The sequence below is a fragment of the Dermacentor albipictus genome, chromosome 5, assembly GCF_038994185.2.
Source record: "Dermacentor albipictus isolate Rhodes 1998 colony chromosome 5, USDA_Dalb.pri_finalv2, whole genome shotgun sequence".
Lineage (NCBI taxonomy): Eukaryota > Metazoa > Arthropoda > Arachnida > Ixodida > Ixodidae > Dermacentor > Dermacentor albipictus.
This window is the reverse complement of record NC_091825.1, coordinates 78946608-78968936: the sequence shown is the minus strand read 5'-3', so window position 1 is coordinate 78968936 and position 22329 is coordinate 78946608. Positions and strand designations below refer to the sequence as shown.

The 22329-nt window shown below is 46.7% G+C and overlaps 2 protein-coding genes across 5 annotated transcripts in view; one reads left to right on the top strand and one right to left on the bottom strand.

The window, feature by feature from the left end:
* LOC135921185 (thromboxane-A synthase-like) overlaps positions 1-22329 on the bottom strand; it is a 46614-nt gene that overhangs the window by 2428 nt on the left and 21857 nt on the right. The window contains exons 11-13 of the mRNA XM_070539414.1: positions 21109-21217; positions 19970-20058; positions 18811-18951 (exon numbers count right to left, since the gene is read on the bottom strand). Of these exons, the coding sequence (XP_070395515.1) occupies positions 18811-18951; positions 19970-20058; positions 21109-21217 (339 nt within the window). The remainder of the gene's footprint in view (positions 1-18810; positions 18952-19969; positions 20059-21108; positions 21218-22329) is intronic.
* On the top strand, positions 703-21959 carry LOC135921190 (uncharacterized). 4 transcript variants are annotated; one of them, XR_010570486.2, is made up of 4 exons: positions 703-2168; positions 2665-2916; positions 18790-18914; positions 21607-21959. XR_010570486.2 is itself a non-coding variant. In XM_065455504.2 (2 exons), the coding sequence occupies exon 1, from the start codon at positions 882-884 to the stop codon at positions 2148-2150; it is 1269 nt and encodes a 422-aa protein (XP_065311576.1). In that variant the 5' UTR covers positions 703-881; the 3' UTR covers positions 2151-2168; positions 2665-4573. The 4 variants fall into 4 exon arrangements, 1 of the variants encoding a protein (XP_065311576.1); XR_011514497.1 differs by having other exon boundaries at positions 18790-19012; XR_011514499.1 differs by lacking the exon at positions 18790-18914.

The window sequence follows — 22329 nt, the reverse complement described above, 5'->3', positions numbered from 1 at the left end:
CACCTTGACTGCACCATGATTCGCTTGATTTTCATGTAATGGAATAATAATAATAATAATAATAATAATAATAATAATAATAATAATAATAATAATAATAAATCCTTTATTTCACATAACGTATACAGGGCAATGAAACGGGCCTGTCAAAGCCTCTACTGGCTTGAGGGACTTGGCCCGGCAAAGTCGGCAGACGGACGTGCAGTAAAAATAAAATATGAACATAATATAAACACAATATATCAACACTATACTAACATGAAATCAATAGTGAGCAAGGTGCAAAAAGTTAGGTAAAGTAACATCAACAATAAATTAAAAATAAAGAGCAAGGAACAGTACTTTAACAATTGGTGGCTGATCATGAACATTTTTCAGGCATATAGGAACCGTGTTACAATGAGTGAACCATGATTTTTAGCACTTGTTTGATGTTGCGGAAAACATTTCCTCTGGTAAGACATTAAAAATTTGGTGAACATAAACACAGCGCCTGGCTTCCCCATGCCTTAAAACGAATGGAACTACGCAGGCTTCGGGAGGCTGTATGACGTGTTTTGAAATTGCTGTCCCAGAAATGTTGTACCACTACAGTCTGTAGAAAGAGTGTTCGAAAGCATGGAAGACTATAATAATAATAATGCTACGGCATGAGCCGGGCGAGGAGAAGAAGAAGAAGACGTTAGCGTGTGCAGCCTCGGGACGCCATCTTTACTTCACCATCAATCTCGGTCCTTAAATAAAGCCTGTTTAACTTTAACCGTAACAGTTTTGTGGTGGAGGTGCGGGGTACTTCGACCAAGACGACGGAGCTGCTGCAGCAAGTACCACGCCGGAGCCGACGCCTCGCTCGACTGCCCCCAACACCACTTGAGATCCCGATGTCCCACAGCGGTGACCAACAACCTTCTCTGGCAGCTCCAGTGCGAACAACCGGCGCCTGGATGCATCAGATGGAGCCTCGCCCTTTCTCAGGAAAATTCGGCGAGGACGTGGAGGAATGGCTCACCCACTACAAGCGTGTGAGCAAGTACAACGGCTGGAACGCCACGGCTCAGCTCGACAATGTGGTTCTGTTCCTCACAGACACTGCGCTCGTGTGGTTCGAGAACCATGAAGATATCTGCACAACGTGGGACCGCTTCGTTACTCACCTTACCGAGTGCTTCGGCGATTCCACCACGAAGAGGAAGCGGGCGGAGCAGACATTGCTTCAGCGTGCTCAAGTCCCAGGTGAGACCTGTACTACGTACATTGAGGCAATCCTGAAGCTTTGCAGAACGGTCAATCCTCAAATGTCCGAAGAGGACAAGGTTGGACACCTTCTCAAAGGCATAGCCGAGGATGTGTACAATTATTTAATCGGAAAGGAGAGTCTCGCCTCGGTCGCCGACCTCATCAAGCATTGCCGCACATTTGAGGCCTTGAAGCTGCGCCGTATCACGCCTAAGTTCGGCAGGTTGACAAATGTCACAACGGTGGCAAGCGTTGAAGACAATGACAACCACAGTTTTCAATGTGACCTTGCGGCAACTATAAGGCAAATTGTCCGCGAAGAACTTGAAAGACACACCAAAGGGGCGGATGTCGAACTGCTTGGCTGGGCTCCCAACCAACCTCAAGATCATGCATCTGCTGTGTCCGCATTGTCTGCCATGCCAGGCGTTGCAGAGTGTCGAGTCGATCAACTGCGACAGCACCGACGTACCTTTCCCGACGACGCGATGCACGATCAACGAACTCGTCGAGCTACCACCACGAATCGGAATTCGGAAGATCGCGTTTATTATTCTCAGCGTCCCAGGGTTGACCCCGAGGTTTACAACGTCGGTCGCGCATCGCCTGTGTGTTACAGCTGTGGCGCCTCAGGACACATTGCTCGTTTTTGTCGCCGGCGCCGACAGACAACAAGATATGGCCCACCACCAACTTGGCCTAATTTTGAACGTGCCAGTTATGAAGACCGTTGGCCGACAGACCCTGATAGTGCAAACGCCACAGGCGCGCCACCCCTGAATACCTTCCATCAATATAGTAGAAGGAGTGGCTCGCCAGCTTCAGACCGCAGCCTGACGCCCCCAACCAGTCGCCAACGCCGTTCACCGTCACCACGGCGACGTGCTGCGTCACCACAGCCGTCGGGAAACTAGCCGGCGCGGCCGATGGAGGTAAGGTCGCCGGACAGTCTGCGTCTCTGCGAAATACTCCTCTGCCTATTATGATGGTGAAGAACAAAGTGCGTGTGTTAATTGATAGTATACCTGCAACAGCATTAGTGGATACTAGTGCTATCGTTTCCGTCATGAGTGTGACTTTCAAGGAGAGGCTAGGTCGGAAAGTTATGTTCCCGTGGAATGGTGATGTGACGTTTCGTGGTGTCAGTGGGGACTGCCTAGTTCCCCTTGGTGTTTGTGTTGCAAGTGTTTTATTCGGAGGAGAAGATCTTAAAACAGAATTTCTCGTACTACCGCGATGCACTCATGATGTGATTCTCGGGATTGACTTTCTTCAGGATTGTGGTGCATCCGTTAACTGTGGCACAGGCGAAATTACTTTGAATAGTGCGCTTCTCGCCACCCTTGCCGACACATCCTTACCAGTGAAAAACTATTGTGTTGTTGCACCGCATCTGCGATGGCGAGTTCACCAAAGCTGCTCTTGCAGGCTACCTGTTCCTGGGCCCTTTGCTGTGGTCTGCTGAGTTCGTGTCCATCGGATTTTGGATTACTGCTTCTTCCATGGCCACATGCCGCGTCACCGGCACCAATTTCGGACGGATTCAGCTACCGCGTCTGGCAACAAGGCACTGCTACGCTCTGCACTACCGGCGGCGGTTATAAAAGCCATCGAGACATCGGCGGCTTCGGGCACGGCACCGCATCTGCGATGGCGAGTTCACCAAAGCTGCTCTTGCAGGTTAGTTACCTCTCCTGTGCTTCATGTGTGAAGACCAGCGATTACTGCCTGTTGAAGGTGTCGTGCCCTGTAGAGCTACCAGATGTACTGAAACGAGCGCTGGCTACTTCATCTGATTTATGTTGTGTATTGCTGGAATTGTTGCTCATGCTTTCTGGTGATGTTGAGCCCAATCCTGGTCCGATGACCAAGTGTGAGGCTGAGGCTTTTGCTGACGTCGTAAATAGAATTTCTAAACTAGAGGAAGGACATGCAGCACTCGTTGCTGAACTCAAAAGCGCTAGAAAGGGGGAGACTGCTGCGCTAACAAAAGTAACCAAGCTTGAGCAAGGCAATGCTCTACTACATGCTGAACTTAAATGTACTAAAAACGAGCTAGCAGCCGCTAAGAGCGAAATCGAACTTCTTAACGCAAGGGTAACGCCACTAGAAGCAAGCGCTCCGTCAGAGCGCTCGGCCGATTCAGCCATGGGAGCCGATCTTCTGCACGGTGTCTCTAATCAACTAGCAACAATCACCTCTAGGTGCGATGACACGGAAAACAGGCTGCGACGATGTAACTTGCTTTTCTTTGGCATTCAGGATGACCCAACAGAGGATTGGGCAGCATCGGAGATGAAAATAATAAAGTTTTGCGCAGAAAAGCTGGACATAAACATAGCTGGTGCACAGTTGGAACGTGTACATCGACTAGGCAAATACAATGCAGACAAGCACCGGCCCCTCATAGCGAAGTTCACATTTTTTAAAGACAAAGAACAGGTACTTGCAGCTGCACGTAAGCTTAAAGGCTCATCATTTTTCATACGCGAAGACTTCTCGTTTACCACTCGCCAAGCCAGAAGAAAACTGATAGAATTTGCGAAGACGCAAAACAAGCCGTATAGGTTATCTGTTGATAGGCTGCGTATTGGTACAACAACATATGTCTATGATATTGCAACACAAAATGTTGTGCGGTGGAATAGATAGCATGAGAGGCGCACGTGCACTCATGACCGTCAAGAATCGAGATCCTCTCCCATTATAACACAAATATCACTATCATTTACTAACGTCCGAAGCCTAGTATCAAAGCATGAAATGGTTTCATCCTTCCTTGAAGATGCCGATTCTGACATAGTCATTCTCACCGAAACCTGGCTCCATCCAGATATTTCTGATAATGAATTCTTTTTTCTCGCCCGCACTTACAATATCTACCGGCATGACCGCCTTGACAGGCGAGGTGGTGGCGTCATTCTCGCGATTAAAAAAATCATTACATCTTATTTCGTTAACTCAGACTCGAATCTCGAGATCGTTTGGGCCGCCTGTCTAACCCGTTCTACAAAGGTGCTCATTGGTGCCTGTTACCGTCCTCCTGATTCACTTCAAACCTTTGCCACCGACCTTCGTAACAGTATTACTACTGCAATTAAGGCCTGCCCAGCAGATATAATTTATCTATTAGGGGATTTTAATTTTCCACACATTGACTGGGCAAAGCTAACCTCTACCTGTCGAGTGTCATTAGATTTCATTAATTTAACCCTAGATTTCAACTTCACCCAGATTGTCAACCAACCCACTCGCGGTCCCAACATCTTAGATTTAGTACTGACAACCAACCCTGAAACAGTTCAGCAAATAACATACTTGGATGGTTTTAGCGACCACAATCTACTCCAATTAACGCTTAATATTCCGTTACCATATACGGGTATAGTAAAAAAACAATTCGGAACTATAACAAGGGTGACTATGCTACCATTAATGCTGACCTAGACCTTTTTTTCAACAATACACTTCTCCCTTCCTTTTACAGTAGAACAGTCGAGGAAAACTGGGTACTCTTTCGAGACAAATTACAGTCATTAGTAAAACAGTACATCCCATTAATCAAAATATCCAATGATAAATCTAACCCATGGTTCACCTGTTTTCTTCGCCGTCTTCGAAACAAAAAGAAACGCTTATACACTAGTGCTAAACGATTTAACACCCCATCGGCTTGGGAAAAATACAATCAATGTTTAAAAAACTACAACTCCGCGTTATCCGCTGCTAAAGATAAATATTTTTCACATGACCTCCCTTCTCTTCTCAAATCCAACCCTAAAAAGTTCTGGCAAATTATCTCTCCGAACCACGACAGTAATCACATTTTTTTACATGATAGCAACCATGTGCCCCTTCCAGACAATGAGTGCCCTTCATGCTTCAACACATATTTTTCTTCTATATTTACTACTGAAGATCACTCCACCCTACCTGACGTTCCCGATTTGGACTATCAGTACATGACACCCATCGACATTACTATCGACGGCATTGTATCTCTTATTAACAACCTTAAGTTATCTAATTCTTGTGGCGTCGATGAGATTAATTCCAAAATACTAAAGAACACTGTTATGACTTTTAGCAAAATACTATATCACATTCTCAAACAGTCACTAACTTCAGGAGCGCTCCCGTCAGATTGGAAGACTGCCAAAGTTGTTCCCATATTCAAAAACGGTGACAGATACTCACCAGATAACTACCGGCCAATTTCGCTCACGTCTATTTGTTGTAAAATGCTCGAACATATAATAGCTTCTCATATATACAACCATCTGGAATCAAACAACTTTTTCTTCACTAATCAGCACGGGTTCAGGAAGGGTTTGTCATGCGAGACACAGCTTTTAGAATTCACGACTGACCTGCATTTGCACATGGACCATAATGTACAGATTGATAGCATATTCCTTGACTTTTCCAAGGCGTTTGATCGCGTAGCCCATTGCCGCCTAATTTCAAAGTTAAATGTACTAAGATTGGATTCACTGACACTAACTTGGCTCCGGAACTTTCTTTCTAATCGCCGACAATTTACTATCGTTAACAACCTTTCTTCGCCCCTTTCCTATGTCACTTCCGGCGTGCCACAAGGTAGCGTTCTTGGGCCGCTACTATTCCTAATATACATTAACGATCTTCCTAATAACTTAACATCCCGAGTGCGAATATTCGCAGATGACTGCATTATTTACCGCCCTATAACCAGCCCCGATGACCACCTCATTCTTCAAAACGACCTTCATCGCATATTCGATTGGTGTAACACTTGGTTAATGAATCTTAATTCGTCTAAATGCAAAGTAATGTCCTTCACCCGTAAACACTCAATCTCATCCTTCCAATATAACGTAAATAATAACCCAATTTCTGTAGCTACTTCCTACAAATACTTAGGCATTAATCTCGCACCAAGCCTTTCCTGGGCCCATCACATTACTACTATATGTGCTAATGCTTCCAAATCACTGGGGTACTTACGCCGAAATCTACGTAATTCGCCCTCTAACATCCGTAAGCTAGCTTATCAGACGTTTGTTCGCCCCCAGCTCGAATTTGCCTCCCCAATCTGGTCACCCCATCATAACAACCTAATCAGCTTATTAGAATCAATTCAAAATATGGCCGCCAGGTTTATCTCGCGTAACTACACTTACAATTCAAGCATCTCACAAATAAAACTTGATATTTCACTTCAACCACTAAGTACTCGACGCGATTTTGCACTCATATCATTATTTCACAAGTACGTTTATGCGGATAGAAAATCTTCTTTACGGCTTGAAGTCGCACCTTTCACATCTCACAGATTACATAATCACCTCAGCTTCACACGCATCTACGGGAACACGCATGCATTCAACTGGTCGGCGCTTCCTCGTGCCATTCGATTGTGGAACGCTCTTCCTGATTTCATCGTCTCCGAACCTAATCCCGATAAATTCCGCCAGCTCATCATTTCATATTCCACCGCGCAACTTCAATAAAGTGCACGATGCTTTTTTCCTTTTTTATTCCAGTTATGTGCTCTCTTGTTTATCAGCTCATTTCGCTTATTATTCTTATATTTCTTTAGTATTGTTATTATTTGTACTAGAGTGGCAACATTATTTTTCATTGTTTATTAAAGAAACTGTATCGTTTGTTTTTTTTCTAATATGTACACTCCAGACCTTGTTATGTTGTACAATGCTTTTAATACTTGTATAAGATAGGCTTATAGTTTTTCACTGTCAATTAATAATGTATGTCTATTATGCTTTTATATGTTCTATATACTCTGTTAATCTTATTGTAACGCCCCCCTTACCCAATGCCTCATACGAGGCCTGTAAGGACAATGTTAAATAAATAAATAAATAAATAAAAACGATTTGCTGATACCGCCTTGGTCGCTCTCCCGTATCCCTGTCAATTTCGCTGCTGCCGACCTTTCATCGTTTGACGCGCAAGTCCAGCCACTTACGTCGAGCTGCGCAAAGAAAGATGTACTTGTACCACGCTCTGTCGTGAGAGTAGTGGATGGCACCTCAAATTTGTGGGCTTTCAATTGTTCTTGTGTCCCTGCCGTTCTCCCGCGTGATATGAAGCTTGCTGAATTTGACGAGATTACTTATAGCTCCATTACAGTTCTAAGCGAGGAGGAGCAGTCTCATACTAGCGATCCCCAACGCAACATTTCTGAAGAGCAGATCCTACGAATGATCAACAAGGCACTGCCCTCACATGAGCGCCGCGCTCTCGCACAAGTATTGTGGGCACATCTTTCTGTGTTCGATTTCACACAAGGCGACAAGCAGGCACTCCCTCGTTCCCGTGCTCGCCACAGAATTGACACCGGATCTGCGCACCCCATTCGGCAAAAGCCTTACCGCGTTTCTTCAACCGAGAGGACAGTTATTGCTGAACAGGTGAAAGACATGCTGCGGAATAATGTTGTTCAAGAGTCTTCTAGTCCGTGGGCAGCACCAGTAATCTTAGTAAAGAAGAAGGATGGATCCTGGAGGTTTTGCGTTGATTACAGGAAACTGAATGCGGTCACCAAAAAGGATGTGTATCCGCTTCCTAGAATTGATGACATCACCGATTGTCTACATTCCGCTGCCTACTTTTCATCACTGGATTTGCGATCAGGGTATTGGCAGATACCCATGCACCCAGACGATAAGGAGAAAACGGCCTTCGTGACACCAGACGGTCTTTTTGAATTTAACGTTATGCCGTTCGGTCTTTGTAACGCGCCAGCAACATTCGAACGATTCATGGATACTATCCTCCGAGGACTTAAATGGGAAATTTGTTTGTGCTACCTCGATGATGTGGTGATTTTTGGCAGCACATTGAGTGAACATAACAGCCGTCTCAATCTTGTTCTGGATTGTGTCAAACAAGCCGGCTTGATCCTAAATTCCAAGAAATGTCGTTTCGGAGAAACCGAGATGTTAGTACTTGGGCATCTATCTGGTCGACAAAAACGGTGTGAGGCCAGATCCACGGAAGATTGAGGCAGTCAGCTCCTTCGAAGCACCGAAGTCAGTGCGGGAGTTGAGGAGTTTCTTGGGCCTGTGCTCGTACTTTCGTCGCTTCGTTCCAAGATTCGCCGACGTGGTGTACCCCCTAACATGTCTTCTCCAAAAAGCCGTCCCTTTCAATTGGACATCGGCTTGCGACGACACGTTCCGTCAGCTAAAATTTCTGCTAACGTCAGGGCCCATATTGCGTCACTTCGATGCATCCGCACCTACGGAAGTGCACACTGATGCCAGTGGCATCGGCATCGGTGCCGTACTTGTGCAACGTCATCAAGGAGCTGAACACGTTGTGGCGTATGGTAGTCGCTCTTTGACTAAGGCGGAACGCAATTACACTGTGACCGAGCAAGAATGCTTGGCAGCTGTTTTCGCTGTCCACAAATTTCGACCCTATATCTACGGACGCCCGTTCACTATCATTACTGACCACCACGCGTTGTGCTGGTTGGTGAATCTCCGTGACCCGAGTGGACGACTGGCACGTTGGGCTCTTCGACTGCAGGAGTACGACTTCGTTATTTCCTACAAGTCCGGGCGTCGCCACGCAGATGCGGACTGTCTCTCCCGCTTTCCTCTGACGACGACAGAGTGTGACGACGACAATTTTGATGACTGTTTTGCTCCCATTTCTTCTACATTCCCAGACTCGATGACTTTCAAAGCAGAGCAGGAAAATGATATTAGTTTGGAACCGCTATTTGTAGCCGCATCGCGTCCTGGAGCCACCGGTCGATTTTGTGTCCGTGACGGCCTGCTTTACAAGACCAATTATGCGGTTAAAGGCGCACGCTTCCTTCTGGTGGTGCCGCAAAGTCTGCGAACGGACATACTGAGAGCCATGCACAACGATGTAACCTCTGGCCATCTAGGATTCGTAAGAACTTTGAACCGGACACAGGAGCGTTTTTACTGGCCCAAAATGCGGGACACAGTCAAGCACTACGTCGCCAGTTGCGAACAATGTCAACGCTACAAGCGACCTACGACCGCTCCGCCAGGTCTTCTCCAACCTCTGCCGCCACCTTGCTTGCCATTTGAACAAGTGGGTATTGATCTTCTGGGCCCATTTCCCCGATCATCTAACGACAACCGATGGGTGATCGTATGTGTCGACCATCTGACCCGTTACGCGGAAACGGCGGCCGTACCAACTTCAACAGCTGCGTCCGTTGCGACGTTTTTGCTTCGATTCATTATTCTTCGACATGGTCCCCCCGTGTCATCATTAGCGATCGCGGTCGTCAGTTCGTTGCGGACGCCGTAGAAGAACTGCTTCGTCTCTGCAGTTCGCAGTTCCGTCATTCAACGCCTTATCACCCTCAGACAAATGGGCTTGTGGAACGTACGAACAGAACTCTAACTAACATGCTGGCCATGTACGTATCTTCCGACCACAAGGACTGGGATGACGTACTCCCCTTCATCACCTATGCTTGTAATACTGCAAAGCATGAGACGACCGATTACAGTCCTTTTTATCTCCTTTACGCACGTTCACCGCTAAGCTGCATTGACACTATACTACCGTTTGACTTTCACAGCGAGTACTATGTTGCCAAGACGCTTTGTCTTGCCGAAGAAGCCAGGCGTATCGCTCGTCTTCGCACTGTGGCATCGCAAGACCGATCGAAAGAGCGCTATGACAGCCGACACCAGTCTGTCTCGTACGCCAAAGGAGACTTTGTGTGGTTGTGGACTCCGCAACGTAAACGTGGCTTATGCGAAAAGTTTTTGCCCCAGTACACGGGCCCATTCGTCATTATAGATCGCTTGAGTGACTCGACGTACGTAGTGGCGCGCGTGACGTCCGCTGGTCGTCGGTCTAGCCGGACCCAGTTAGTACATGTTGCCCGTCTCAAGCGGTTTCACCCTACGCTTTCCGAGTGATTTGGACTTGCCCAGCGGGCTTCGTCTGGCAACCGGGGATTGCTACGGCATGAGCCGGGCGAGGAGAAGAAGAAGAAGACGTTAGCGTGTGCAGCCTCGGGACGCCATCTTTACTTCACCATCAATCTCGGTCCTTAAATAAAGCCTGTTTAACTTTAACCGTAACAACAACAACAACAATAATAATAATAATAATAATAATAATAATAATAATAATAATAATAATAATGTAATGAAGAAAGGAGGAGAATGGCATACCGATCATCATCAAGAACAGAGGGCACGAGACCGGCGTTCGAAGACCACCATCTTGCTCTCCGCGCTCACTGTTCCGAGCTACCGCCCGTTTGTTGGACTCGCTCAATAAACATCTTTACATTTGGTGGATCGTGCTGGGTACGCACATCGTCGGCACCCTGGAACTCAGATCCCGCACGTTGCACTCGACCATGCAAGCTGACGCAGCCCAACAGCCGCCACCTCTCCCGGCCGCCGTTTGTCCCGGCCCCGTTCGCCAGCGAGACCCCCCGGTATTTTCGGGTACGGAAGACCAGGACGTCGAGGACTGGCTGTCGTCCTACGAAAAAGTTAGTGGACCCAACAAGTGGGATGACGCTACTAAGTTGAGTACCGCGAACTTTTACTTGGCTGGCGTGGCGAAGCTGTGGTATACGAACCACGAATCGGAATTTGAAAACTGGTCTGCTTTCAAGGAGGCAATATCTGCCGTTTTCGGTCGCCCTGCCGTGCGGAAGTTACGCGCCGAGCAACGGCTGTCGTCCTACGAAAAAGTTAGTGGACCCAACAAGTGGGATGACGCTACTAAGTTGAGTACCGCGAACTTTTACTTGGCTGGCGTGGCGAAGCTGTGGTATACGAACCACGAATCGGAATTTGAAAACTGGTCTGCTTTCAAGGAGGCAATATCTGCCGTTTTCGGTCGCCCTGCCGTGCGGAAGTTACGCGCCGAGCAACGGCTGCGCACACGGGCACAGGAACCGAATGAAACATTTACCGCCTATATTGAGGACGTACTCGATCTCTGCAGGCGCGCCGATGCCTCAATGAGCGAAAGTGCCAAAATACAGCACATCATGAAGGGCGTCGACGACGATGTCTTTCAGATGCTTCTTGCGAAGTCTCTTGGCACAGTGTCTGAAGTGGTAACTCTGTGCCACAGCTACGACGAGTTGAGAAGGCAGCGGGCTCTCACCCGACGTTCATCTCAGACGTACAATCAACCGCTCGCTGCACTGGACATCATGCCTGCCCAGCCATACCTTATCGCACAAATGAAAGAATTTGTGCGTGAGGAGGTGGCCCGTCAGTTGTCTCTCCTGCCGTTTGCTCAGCGTCAGGAGCTCCCACAACAGCAGCAACTGCAGCGACCAATCCCGTTTGCTCCCGTGCTTCGACACGTCATTCAAGAGCAGATTTCCGAGGCCATGCCGGTGCCCATTCAGCAGCAACCTGTCGCCGCGCCTCTTAGTTACGCTGAGGTAGTAAAGCGGCAGCAGCTTCAACAGCCCTCACCACCCCATGGTGTGTCGTATGCTGCAGCCCCGATTCAGCCGTCCGTGACATGGTCTGCTCCCATCCCTGCAAATCCCTGGCGAACGCGCGACAACCGGCCGATCTGTTTTGCGTGCGGTGGCCCTGGTCATATCGCCCGATTCTGCCGTCGTCGCGCGCCAGGATATTCAGACGCCCGTTCACCGAACTACATAGATCGTCCCCGCTCTCGTTATGAAGATCCGGGTCCCCAACCAAGCACGTCTTCACGTGACTATCCGCAACCCACGTCTCGTCGCTCACCTTCACCCCGTCGCCGCTCCTTGTCGCCCATGCGTCGTCGACCAGCCCCTGAAAATGAGGGAAACTAGCCTCCGCAGTTCGTGAGGCAAGAACTGCGCTGTCGAAATGCTCAAGTCCTCGAACTTTGCCGTCGAATATTGTCGAAGTTTTCGTAGAAGGCATCCGTGCATATGCTCTTGTCGATACCGGTGCTGCCGTTTCTGTTATAGACGCCACACTTTGCCGCAAGCTTCGGAAGGTGACCACGCCTCTTGAGATGATGCCCTTACGTACAGCGAATGGAGACCCTGTTCGGCCTATAGCTGCCTGCACTGCTCGACTTATTATAGCTAAAGAACACTACATTGTCGAGCTTATCGCCCTTTCCTCTTGCTCGCACGACATTATACTTGGCTGGGACTTTCTATCGTATAATCACGCCGTTATTGATTGTGCCAGATCTGAACTTGAGCTCTTCCCCTTGTGTGACGAGTCCTACTACCCCGCTCATCAAGCCGCACACAAAATAGTCGTCACAGAAGACACAGAAATTCCGCCGACAGCAGCTGTTTTGCTCCCCGTATTCTGCAACAGCATATGTGATGAAGCTGCATTCTTTGAAGCATCATGCCTTCTTCTAAATCGGAAGCCACTTCTTTTGCCTTATTCGACCCTCTCTATTTCGAATGGAACAAGCGCTCTCTGCCTCACAAATCCTCTTCCATATCCCATCAGACTGCTTAAAGGTGAATCCCTTGGTTGCGTGCAACCCATTGATGTCGGCCAAATTTTTTCCGTGCAGCAAGATTCAGCTCGACGCGACCTCGACGTCATCAGTGCTCTTACCCCTTCTGATGTTCCAGCTGCTGACCTATTCGATTCATCCATCGCAGACGGACTGTCCCCATTTGAACGCACTGCTCTTCTCCAGCTGCTCTACCAGTTCCGCGACTCCTTCGATGTTGCCCAACGTGCCCTTGGCCGAACTTCTACCATTGTTCACAACATCGACACCGGCTCCAACTCGCCAGTGCGACAACGCCCTTACCGCGTCTCCACCGCGGAACGTCAAGTTATTACCGACCAGGTTGACGATATGCTTAAACGCGACGTTATTCGCCCTTCACAAAGCCCGTGGGCATCCCCTGTGGTTCTCGTTAAAAAAAAGGATGGATCGATTCGCTTCTGCGTGGATTACCGGCGCCTAAACAAGGTCACTCGAAAAGACGTGTACCCTTTACCCAGAATTGACGATGCCCTTGATTGCCTACAAGGTGCCGAATTTTTTTCGTCGTTAGATTTGCGTTCCGGGTATTGGCAGGTACCTTTAGCAGAGGCCGACCGTTCAAAGACAGCCTTCGTCACGCCTGACGGTCTATATGAATTCAATGTCATGCCCTTCGGCCTCTGCAATGCGCCTGCCACCTTCGAACGCATGATGGACTCGGTTCTGCGGGGTTTGAAGTGGCACATGTGTCTCTGCTATCTCGACGACATTGTTTTCTTTGCGCCAGATTTCGCAACCCATCTAGAACGCCTCAACCATGTCCTGACGTGTCTGAAAACCGCTCAGCTGCAACTAAATCTCAAGAAGTGCCGTTTTGCTGCGCGAAAACTTACAATTCTTGGTCACGTTGTATCAAAGGATGGTGTGCTTCCGGACCCAGCTAAATTACGTGCCGTGACTGACTTCCCCAAACCGACGACTCTAAAGCAGTTACGAAGCTTCATAGGGTTATGTTCCTACTTTCGTCGGTTTGTGCGCAACTTCGCCTCTATAATTGCGCCTTTGACCCAACTACTAAGCAGCGCCTCCAATATCTCGTCATGGTCTTCTGAGTGTGACCAAGCCTTCTCCACCCTTCGCTGTCTCCTGACGTCACCACCTATACTGCGCCACTACGATCCTACGGCCGCAACTGAGGTGCACACAGACGCCAGCGGTGTCGGCCTCTGTGCTGTTCTCGCGCAACGAAAGCCTGGGTTCGCAGAGTATGTCGTCGCATACGCCAGCAGAACGCTCACCAAGGCTGAATCAAACTATAGCGTCACCGAGAAAGAATGCTTGGCAATAGTCTGGGCGCTTGTCAAGTTCCGCCCTTACTTATATGGCCGCACGTTTGATGTAGTTACGGACCATCATGCATTATGTTGGTTGTCTTCGTTGAAGGATCCGTCAGGTCGCCTTGCCCGCTGGGCTCTTCGACTTCAAGAGTTTGACATCCGCGTTATATATCGTTCCGGACGCAAGCATGCCGATGCTGATGCACTGTCGCGGTCACCACTATCCACCGAAACTGCGTCCATATCCACTATAGACCTTCCATTGTCAGCTCTTGACGTCGCCACCGTCTCCTCTGCACAGCGCCACGATCCCTGGATCGCTTCGCTTCTTGACATTTTATCCGGGGCACCCACTCTTTCGACCACTCGAACTCTGCGACGCCAAGCTTCGCACTTCAGCATCCGTGATGGCCTCTTGTACCGGCGCAACTACTCGCCAGATGGTAGGAAGTGGCTCCTAGTTATCCCTCGAACGCTTCGCTCTACAATCTGCGCTTCCTTTCACTCCGACCCGCAGTGTGCTCACGGTGGTGTCTTCAAGACCTATGAACGCTTACGGAAAAGGTACTACTGGCGCGGAATGTTTCGCTTTGTCCGCAAGTTCATTCGCGGCTGCCACGAGTGTCAGCGACGAAAAAAACCACCGCATCCTGCCGCAGGTTCATTGAAGCCCCTTCCATGCCCAGAACGCCCATTCGACCGCGTTGGAATTGACCTTTATGGACCTTTACCTTTGACCACGGCCGGAAACCGATGGGCTATCATTGCTGTCGACCACCTTACACGATACGCCGAAACCGCTGCTCTTCCCACGGCGACAGCACAGGACGTCGCCTCTTTCATCCTGAGGCGTTTTGTGCTTCGGCATGGTCCTCCTCGCGAACTCCTCAGTGACCGTGGCCGCGTATTTCTCTCCGATGCAATTCAAGCACTTCTCCACCAGTGCAAAATTGTACATCGGACGTGTACTGCCTACCACCCTCAGACGAACGGTCTCACTGAGCGGTTTAATCGGACTCTGGGCGACATGCTTGCGACACATGTTGCATCTGATCAATCAAACTGGGACCTGGTTCTCCCATTTGCGACATACGCGTATAACACCGCTACGCAAGACACAACCGGGTTTTCCCCCTTCTTCCTTTTGTACGGTCGCCAGCCGACGCACACTATCGACACGTTGCTGCCATACGCACCAGATACCTCAGAGTGCACGCCCGTGTCAGCAGCGGCCCGTTACGCTGAAGATTGCCGAAAACTAGCCAAGCGCTTTACTACAGCCGACCAACAACGCCAGAAAAACGCCCGCGATGATGATCACTCTCCGGCCGCAACATTCGCTCCTGGAGCACTTGTGTGGCTGCTTGTACCACCCTGCGCCCCTGGCTTGTCGTCCAAACTGCTCCCAAATTATCATGGTCCCTACCGCATCGTCGAGCGTACTTCCCCCGTAAACTATGTCATTGAGCCTCTTACGCTGCAAGGCGACCGTCGTCGACGTGGACGTGATGTTGTTCACGTAAACCGCCTCAAGCCGTACTTCGACCCTCTTGTACCCACCTGTTAGATCGCCAGGATGGCTCCACCTTTCTCGACGGGGGCAATTGTAATGAAGAAAGGAGGAGAATGGCATACCGATCATCATCAAGAACAGAGGGCACGAGACCGGCGTTCGAAGACCACCATCTTGCTCTCCGCGCTCACTGTTCCGAGCTACCGCCCGTTTGTTGGACTCGCTCAATAAACATCTTTACAATAATAATAATAATAATAATAATAATAATAATAATAATAATAATAATAATAATAATAATAATAATAATAATAATAATAAAGATCACCCTGTGCCTTTAGCACTAAAGGCAACTCTGTGCTTGCTAAAGAACCATCTTATATTATTGCAGGGGATACGCATAGCTTCAGGTTAAATTTTTCATTGTGGATAGCCCCACGAAATGTTAGTTCCAAATATATCGGATGTAATGCTTAAAAAAAAACAATTCACCCGTGAACTATTTTACCTCGGTTGCACGTTAGTAACATTGCCATCCCGTCATTTCTTCTCCCCTCTTCAACAAAGGAAACAATGTATCGTGTTGTAAAGATTTGGATTCAGGGACAAGTAGGGTCATTGAATCCGAGCAAGAGGCTAATGCGGCAGCTCACCCCAAACTCTAAAGCAATTGCGAAGTTGATGAATTTTTGTGTAAAATTGCTAAAAGCAGCGCACGGCGTATAAAGGACAGAGTGTAGTGTAGAGATCCGTGTAGATTTTAAAAACTTACATGAACCAAAAGCTTGGAAGACGAGTGGTTTTTCTTTCTTTTTTTTTTTGGTCACGTCCACTGAGATAAGTGAGATAAGGCGACGCTTTTGGGACAGCCGGTCTTGAACAGGCCTACCTCTCCAATTTTCTCTGTGGAAACTAGTACTAATAAAAGCAGCTCACTTGCTTTAAGCTCATGCTATGTTAGGCGACTGGCTACCTGAAAAGCAACATGGCTAATTTGAATGAAGTGCGATGTCTAAGCAACTTAAAAAGGTGGACCTGATTTTCTATCAAAGAAGTCATACTGTCTGCATCAATCTCTGACTATCACTGCACATTTTCGGTTGTTGAGATAGATTGCAACCGGTACAATCAATCGGATAAAGAAGTTAAGACAGTGTAGGGCTTCCGCATCGTCATCAATGCTCGTTTTTTTTTTAATTCACTCTACCCTTGTATCTCCCTATTACTTGTCTATTCGCTGTCATAGTATTTACGGTATATCGTGTTTTGGAAACACACACACTTCTCACTAGATAGTGTTGCATTGTGTTGTGTGTTGTGTTTGTGTGTTGTCATTGTGTTGCTTTCGACGTCCCATTTTCCTTTTTCCTTTTCAATTCGTTTCGTATCGCTCTGAAAGTGTATATTTTTTAAGCGCATCTCTTCACACAGCTTTAAAATTTCTTGACGCGTTAAGTGTTATCTTTCAGTTCGCTCCAGGTTCATGTATAACTGGTGACTTACATGTTCTTCGCTGCTAGTATCATGTTAATTAACTGTCATGTGAAAACATGCATTTTTGTTCCTAAACTCAGCTTCCTTCTTAATTGCCATCCTTGGGCAATTGTTTTCTTTTTCTTTTTTTTCTTTTAATTAACTGTCCGGCCTAGATGCGTACTGATATTCATGTATACTGTATCGCCCAACTGACACCCTCTCAAATGAGAGTAGCAGTATTGTAAATAAATAAATAAAAATGATTCCAAAGTTTGCAAAATCAGGCTACAGTGTTGCTTACGTCTAGACGATTCTATACTAATTACAAACAACTCCTTCATGAAAATAATATTCGTACAGTCGATAAGCTAGTTAGTTACAAGCTTAGTATACCTCTGTTCAGAACTCTCAGTAATTCAGCTCCGATTTCATTCGCTCCAGCAGCATAATTAGTCAATACTAACGATGATATGGGTTTGCTTGAGGTAACAACATCCTCCTCCAGAATATACGTATAACTAAGGTGAACAGATAGTCATGTTCTGATTTATTTCATTTGTGAACAAAATTTTACCATTAATAAAGTCATATCAGTTTATTTACTCGTTTGTACAAACAATATGAAAATTTCATACTGGAGGCAGAATCAATTAGGCAATTTTCGCTTGTCGCGCCTTTCATGACGTCGAAAATATTTTTCATTATTTCCTGCTTTGTTTTTCGTCTTTCTTATTTTGCACCTCCGTTAACCTTTACTGCATTGTTGCTTTCATAGCTTATGACTTCTTAACAAGTCCACTCCTATTTCTTATACCACTGAGCTTTCGGTGGTTATACCCGCCATTGACCTTTTATCAGATTCTTGTTTAGGTTTGTTTTGCATTGCACATTTGAATAATGATTAAAACTTTCATTGAATTTCATTCCATTCATTGTAAAACATCATACTATGTTCGTTTTATTAATAATTGCCATTGTTACAGTTATACTGCATGCTGTAACAGACACCTTCCTGTTTTGTACGTTTTGTCGTTGAAGATTATTCTTTCTACTGCCTTTATATGGATAGAAGGTTACTGCGAAGCCGGCGACAATGGTATCCGCTCCTGTATGTAAAACCTATGCAAATGTCTATACATTTATCGCACTAATAAAATCTGAACTTGAATCTGAACAGAAAATGTGGCAGTGGACGAAATATTCACCTACACACATTCTCCTAGTCATGCAGTTTTCGACACATTGACCTCTGCTATACGGCACTACACAGTAGAATAGACATTGCATATAAGAGCGGGGGGGGGGGGGGGGGTATTCTGTAAGAGTCGGCCTAGTGAACTGTCCATTTCGGCCGCTGCTGATTGGATGCAGCTGCACGAGCGAGGAGGATACGAGCGGCCCCAGCCAATCAGCAGCGGTCGACATGGACAGTTCACTAAGTGGTCTCCCACTGCATACTCCCCCAGAATACAGTTCGAGTTCTCGTGGTTTATAAAAAACAAAAAAACAAAAAAATTCTTAAGAATAAAAAAATCGGCGTTTAACACGCTGTTCTGGTGAAGAATGAACCATCTTGACGGAAGGAACGTTACTAATAATGAATAATAATAATTTTTATTCTAAGCACATCATTACAATTAACAACTTCAGACTGTTCCGCTACGTCGTCCCTGGTAGCTCCACCCAATGAGAACATCTGGAGCACTAAAACGAAACAGCGAAACTGATTTTCTATTCATTTTTTTTTGCATGCTTGTTGTCCGTACTGCTCAACTATGACAGTGCAGTCGAGTACAGCCCTACCTGTCCGGGTCGAATCGGTCCGGGTGTTCCCAGTGTGGCGCATCCCTCTGGATGTACTCGACGGCCGCCATGACAACAGTCCCGGCCGGAATCCTAAACTTCCCGTACTGTTTATCTCTCACCGCCTCGCGGGTCACAAACCTACGCGAAAAAGATAAGGATAACGATGACAAAGGCGACAGTAGATATGCCATTGTCGTAGGTGAGCTAAATGCGCACAAGTGGCCTCTACAAGGTACACTTGTCTTCAGTAATTCATATAATATGATACAAACGCTAATAGTAGCAACAAAAAACAAAAAAAAAACAAAAAAACAGTTATGCTGCTCCAACGCATAGGTTGTACTCTACGTGAAGCGGGTAACGAAATTCTGTAATTTCGCCCATTTTCTTCCTGCGTCTTCGGCGTAAAGGAAAGAGGCTCACGCCATGTACTCTCGTACACTCATGCTACGCATTGTGACAAATATTATACGGGCTTTTGTTTCTTAATTTCTTATTTACTTTAAATGTTTCGGCCGCCTCCCAGCCGATGTGTCGTGGTGGGTATGTACCATAGTATGCAAATCATAATCATCAATAAGCGGCGGTGGTCATTTAAAACTTAGTTGGCGTTGGCACGATATGTTCCACGCTCTTCTTGGCCAATCCCGCCTTGTAGGTGAGTGTCATATTATGGGAATCATGGTCATCAACTCGCGGCGATCATCACGAAGAGCTAGTTGGTGTTTGCACCATATGTACCAGCCGCTTCTTTACCAAGCCCCCGTTTTGAGTACATGTCACTGTACGAGACAGAGAGAGACAATATAGAGAAAGGCAGGGTCATTAACGAGGTTGTATGTGGTTTGTTACCCTACACTATAGGGGAAAGTAGAAAGAAATGGAAGAGGAAAATGGGGAAAAATGGAGCACGTGCACACACAGAAGCGTTAACTGTGCATTCAAAGGCAGTAGCACTGACCGGTCGTGTTCTAAGAAAAAGCGGTCAAAGGAAAAAAAGTAATGCGATTACTGTTTTAGAGGCGAAGGATCTCGATGACTGCGCAGCGCTGCTTAAAGACATCCAGCGCGAGAACCGTTGTGGATATCACTGTAGCTGCAGTACATTTAACGCGTGTTATTGAGCAAGCCTCCCGCTTTACGCCGCTTTACTCACGCGAAGGCTGGAGGGTACAGCCGGATGGTCTCTAGAATAACGCAGTTCAGGTAGGGCAGCTTCTGAATGGTGCTGTATGTGATTGGCTCCTGGAAGAGAGAGACGCAAGCATTGTGATACTTCCATGAATTTATCATGTCACATATTTTATGCTTTGCATAAGCCTGAATGCTTCAGGAGACTGAATGCAATAATACTGAGCTAACTTAGTTAACGACAAAAATTATGTGAGCGTCTGTGTCTCAGGAAACTTTGTGGAACTCCCCACTTATCGCCGTGAGATTATATCATAAAGAAAGCATTAGCAAGGTGCTGTACGCGTCACACAAAATTATGCTAAACTGAAATGGGAAAGACAGGTTTACCTCAAGGTTTTGCTACAGAAGTTAGTGGATGGTCTTATGCGTCTTTCAATTGAACTATTCGTGGTGATCGTCTTTCCCTGACGTCGATTACTGCAGCCACAACCTTGTTCTTCAATACATCAGGGGTCGTGTTTGAGCAACAAACGCCTGCCAGTCGTATTTTAATTTTCCTTTAAAGCCTAAAAGTGCAAAGTCGTGTATCTTAGTTTGTACGTTAACTTTATGGTAAATGCTAAAATCTTGCATTTCAACTTTCACATTCTGCTTCATTTCGGGCAGTTGTATTTTTTTTTCTGTTGCATTTATTATCTTATTCTGTGGATTTTACCTCGTTCTCGTTTTGCTCACCGTTTCTATATAGAGCTCTTGGGTCTTATTTCACATTGTTTCTTGTCCTATTTAGCATAATAAGGAAATAGACTATTTAAATGTGTCATTATTGTCATGCTATCACTGTCTAATAAGGGGTGTCTAAATCCACGCCCGAATCTAGAAGGCTTTGCTTCTGCCGGTTCTATGCGGTGCCGGAAACACGTCATGTCCGCCATAATTTAGAAACCAAATCCTGCGTCTATGACGAGGTAACTGGAGCATAGAGAAGGAGATATACTTTGAGCAACGGTAGGTGTAGAAATTATAAACGCGCCTGCTTTTTTCTAATGAACAGAGTGGCTAGCCCATAGCACGACACTAAGGCTTTCGTAATGCGTTCAAGTTTTTTTGTTTAGGTACTAGCTTCAGAAACAAAACAAAAAATGACAGGCAGCGACGTACGTCATCATTCAGGACAGAGAGCAACTCCTTCCGCACTTTTTCTTGAACTTCCGGATGATGTATGAGCATGTGCGTCACCATGGACATCGTGTTGCTCGTGGTCTCGAACCTGACGGAGTCATTGTGGCAGGAGATTATTACAGAGACGAGTACGGGTCGGTGAGAGCAATAAGATAAGGCACAACATGTTCTGGTTGACATTGACACGGCCTGCCTTACTTTAACAAACTTGCCACTGTTATCATGACAGCTGCCAATAACCTGATGCGGCTGAGTGTTATATTCGAGTGTTTAAATCTTGACCATGACACTGCCACAATTTAGCAGGGAAGTTACGACTTAGTGTCATAAATGTTATTCGAAGCGCATGTCCTCTCGCCACTGCTAATCAAAAGTTTTGAAGTTCGGGCGGCCTTTTGGGGCGAATCAGAAAGTTTTCGCCCATATTTTTTAGCCATATTACGGCTGTAAATTTGAAGTCAACATATTCGTTCCCAGCGGTGGACATTTCTTGGACCGGCCTGCCTTATATGCCGGCAGCTCCGCGGCACGGTGCTGCTGTCAGCTGTTGAAGATGGCGGTTGTGCTTAACGACAATGCGGGGCCACGTGTGGCAATGAGAACCGCCGACAAGCTCCGGTCATTTCCCTGGGCGTGTATAGACCACCCACCATACAGTCCGGACCTCATCCCCACTGATTTCAACGTTTTCGGGCCGCCGAAGAAGTTACAGGCAGGAGGCTGGTTCCACACTCAGCCGGAATAATTCTTCCACAGGGGCATCTCAAATTTTGTGCTGCGATGAGACAAATGTCTGAACCGGTGCGGGGACTATGTGGAAAGATGGTGTAAGGTACGTAGAATAGCACAAACATTTGTAATTATCTGTATGTACCTTATTTTGACTAATAAAAACATGGGGCAGATACTTTCTGATTCGTCCTCGTATCATTTTTTTTTAATTGCAGCCCACGAAGTTACGCTGGTGTGCTGCGGTTAAGTATATCAGAAAACCGACGGGGCATGTTAAAATTCCTCGAAGTTTGGCGAATAATACGCTCGTATTATGTAGGTAGCATGGCATAGAACTCCATATTTTTCGACCATTTTCATTGCACCATGTTTATTCAGTATGCCGACCTAGTCACGCATCGAATCGAGACTGGCGGTGTTGTAAACAAGTAAATATAAATAAAATCCACAGAAACCACGTTCCTTAGA

Excerpts from the sequence above, each read along its gene's own strand:
- LOC135921190 (XM_065455504.2), top strand. The coding sequence starts at position 882 with ATGTCCCACAGCGGTGACCAACAACCTTCTCTGGCAGCTCCAGTGCGA.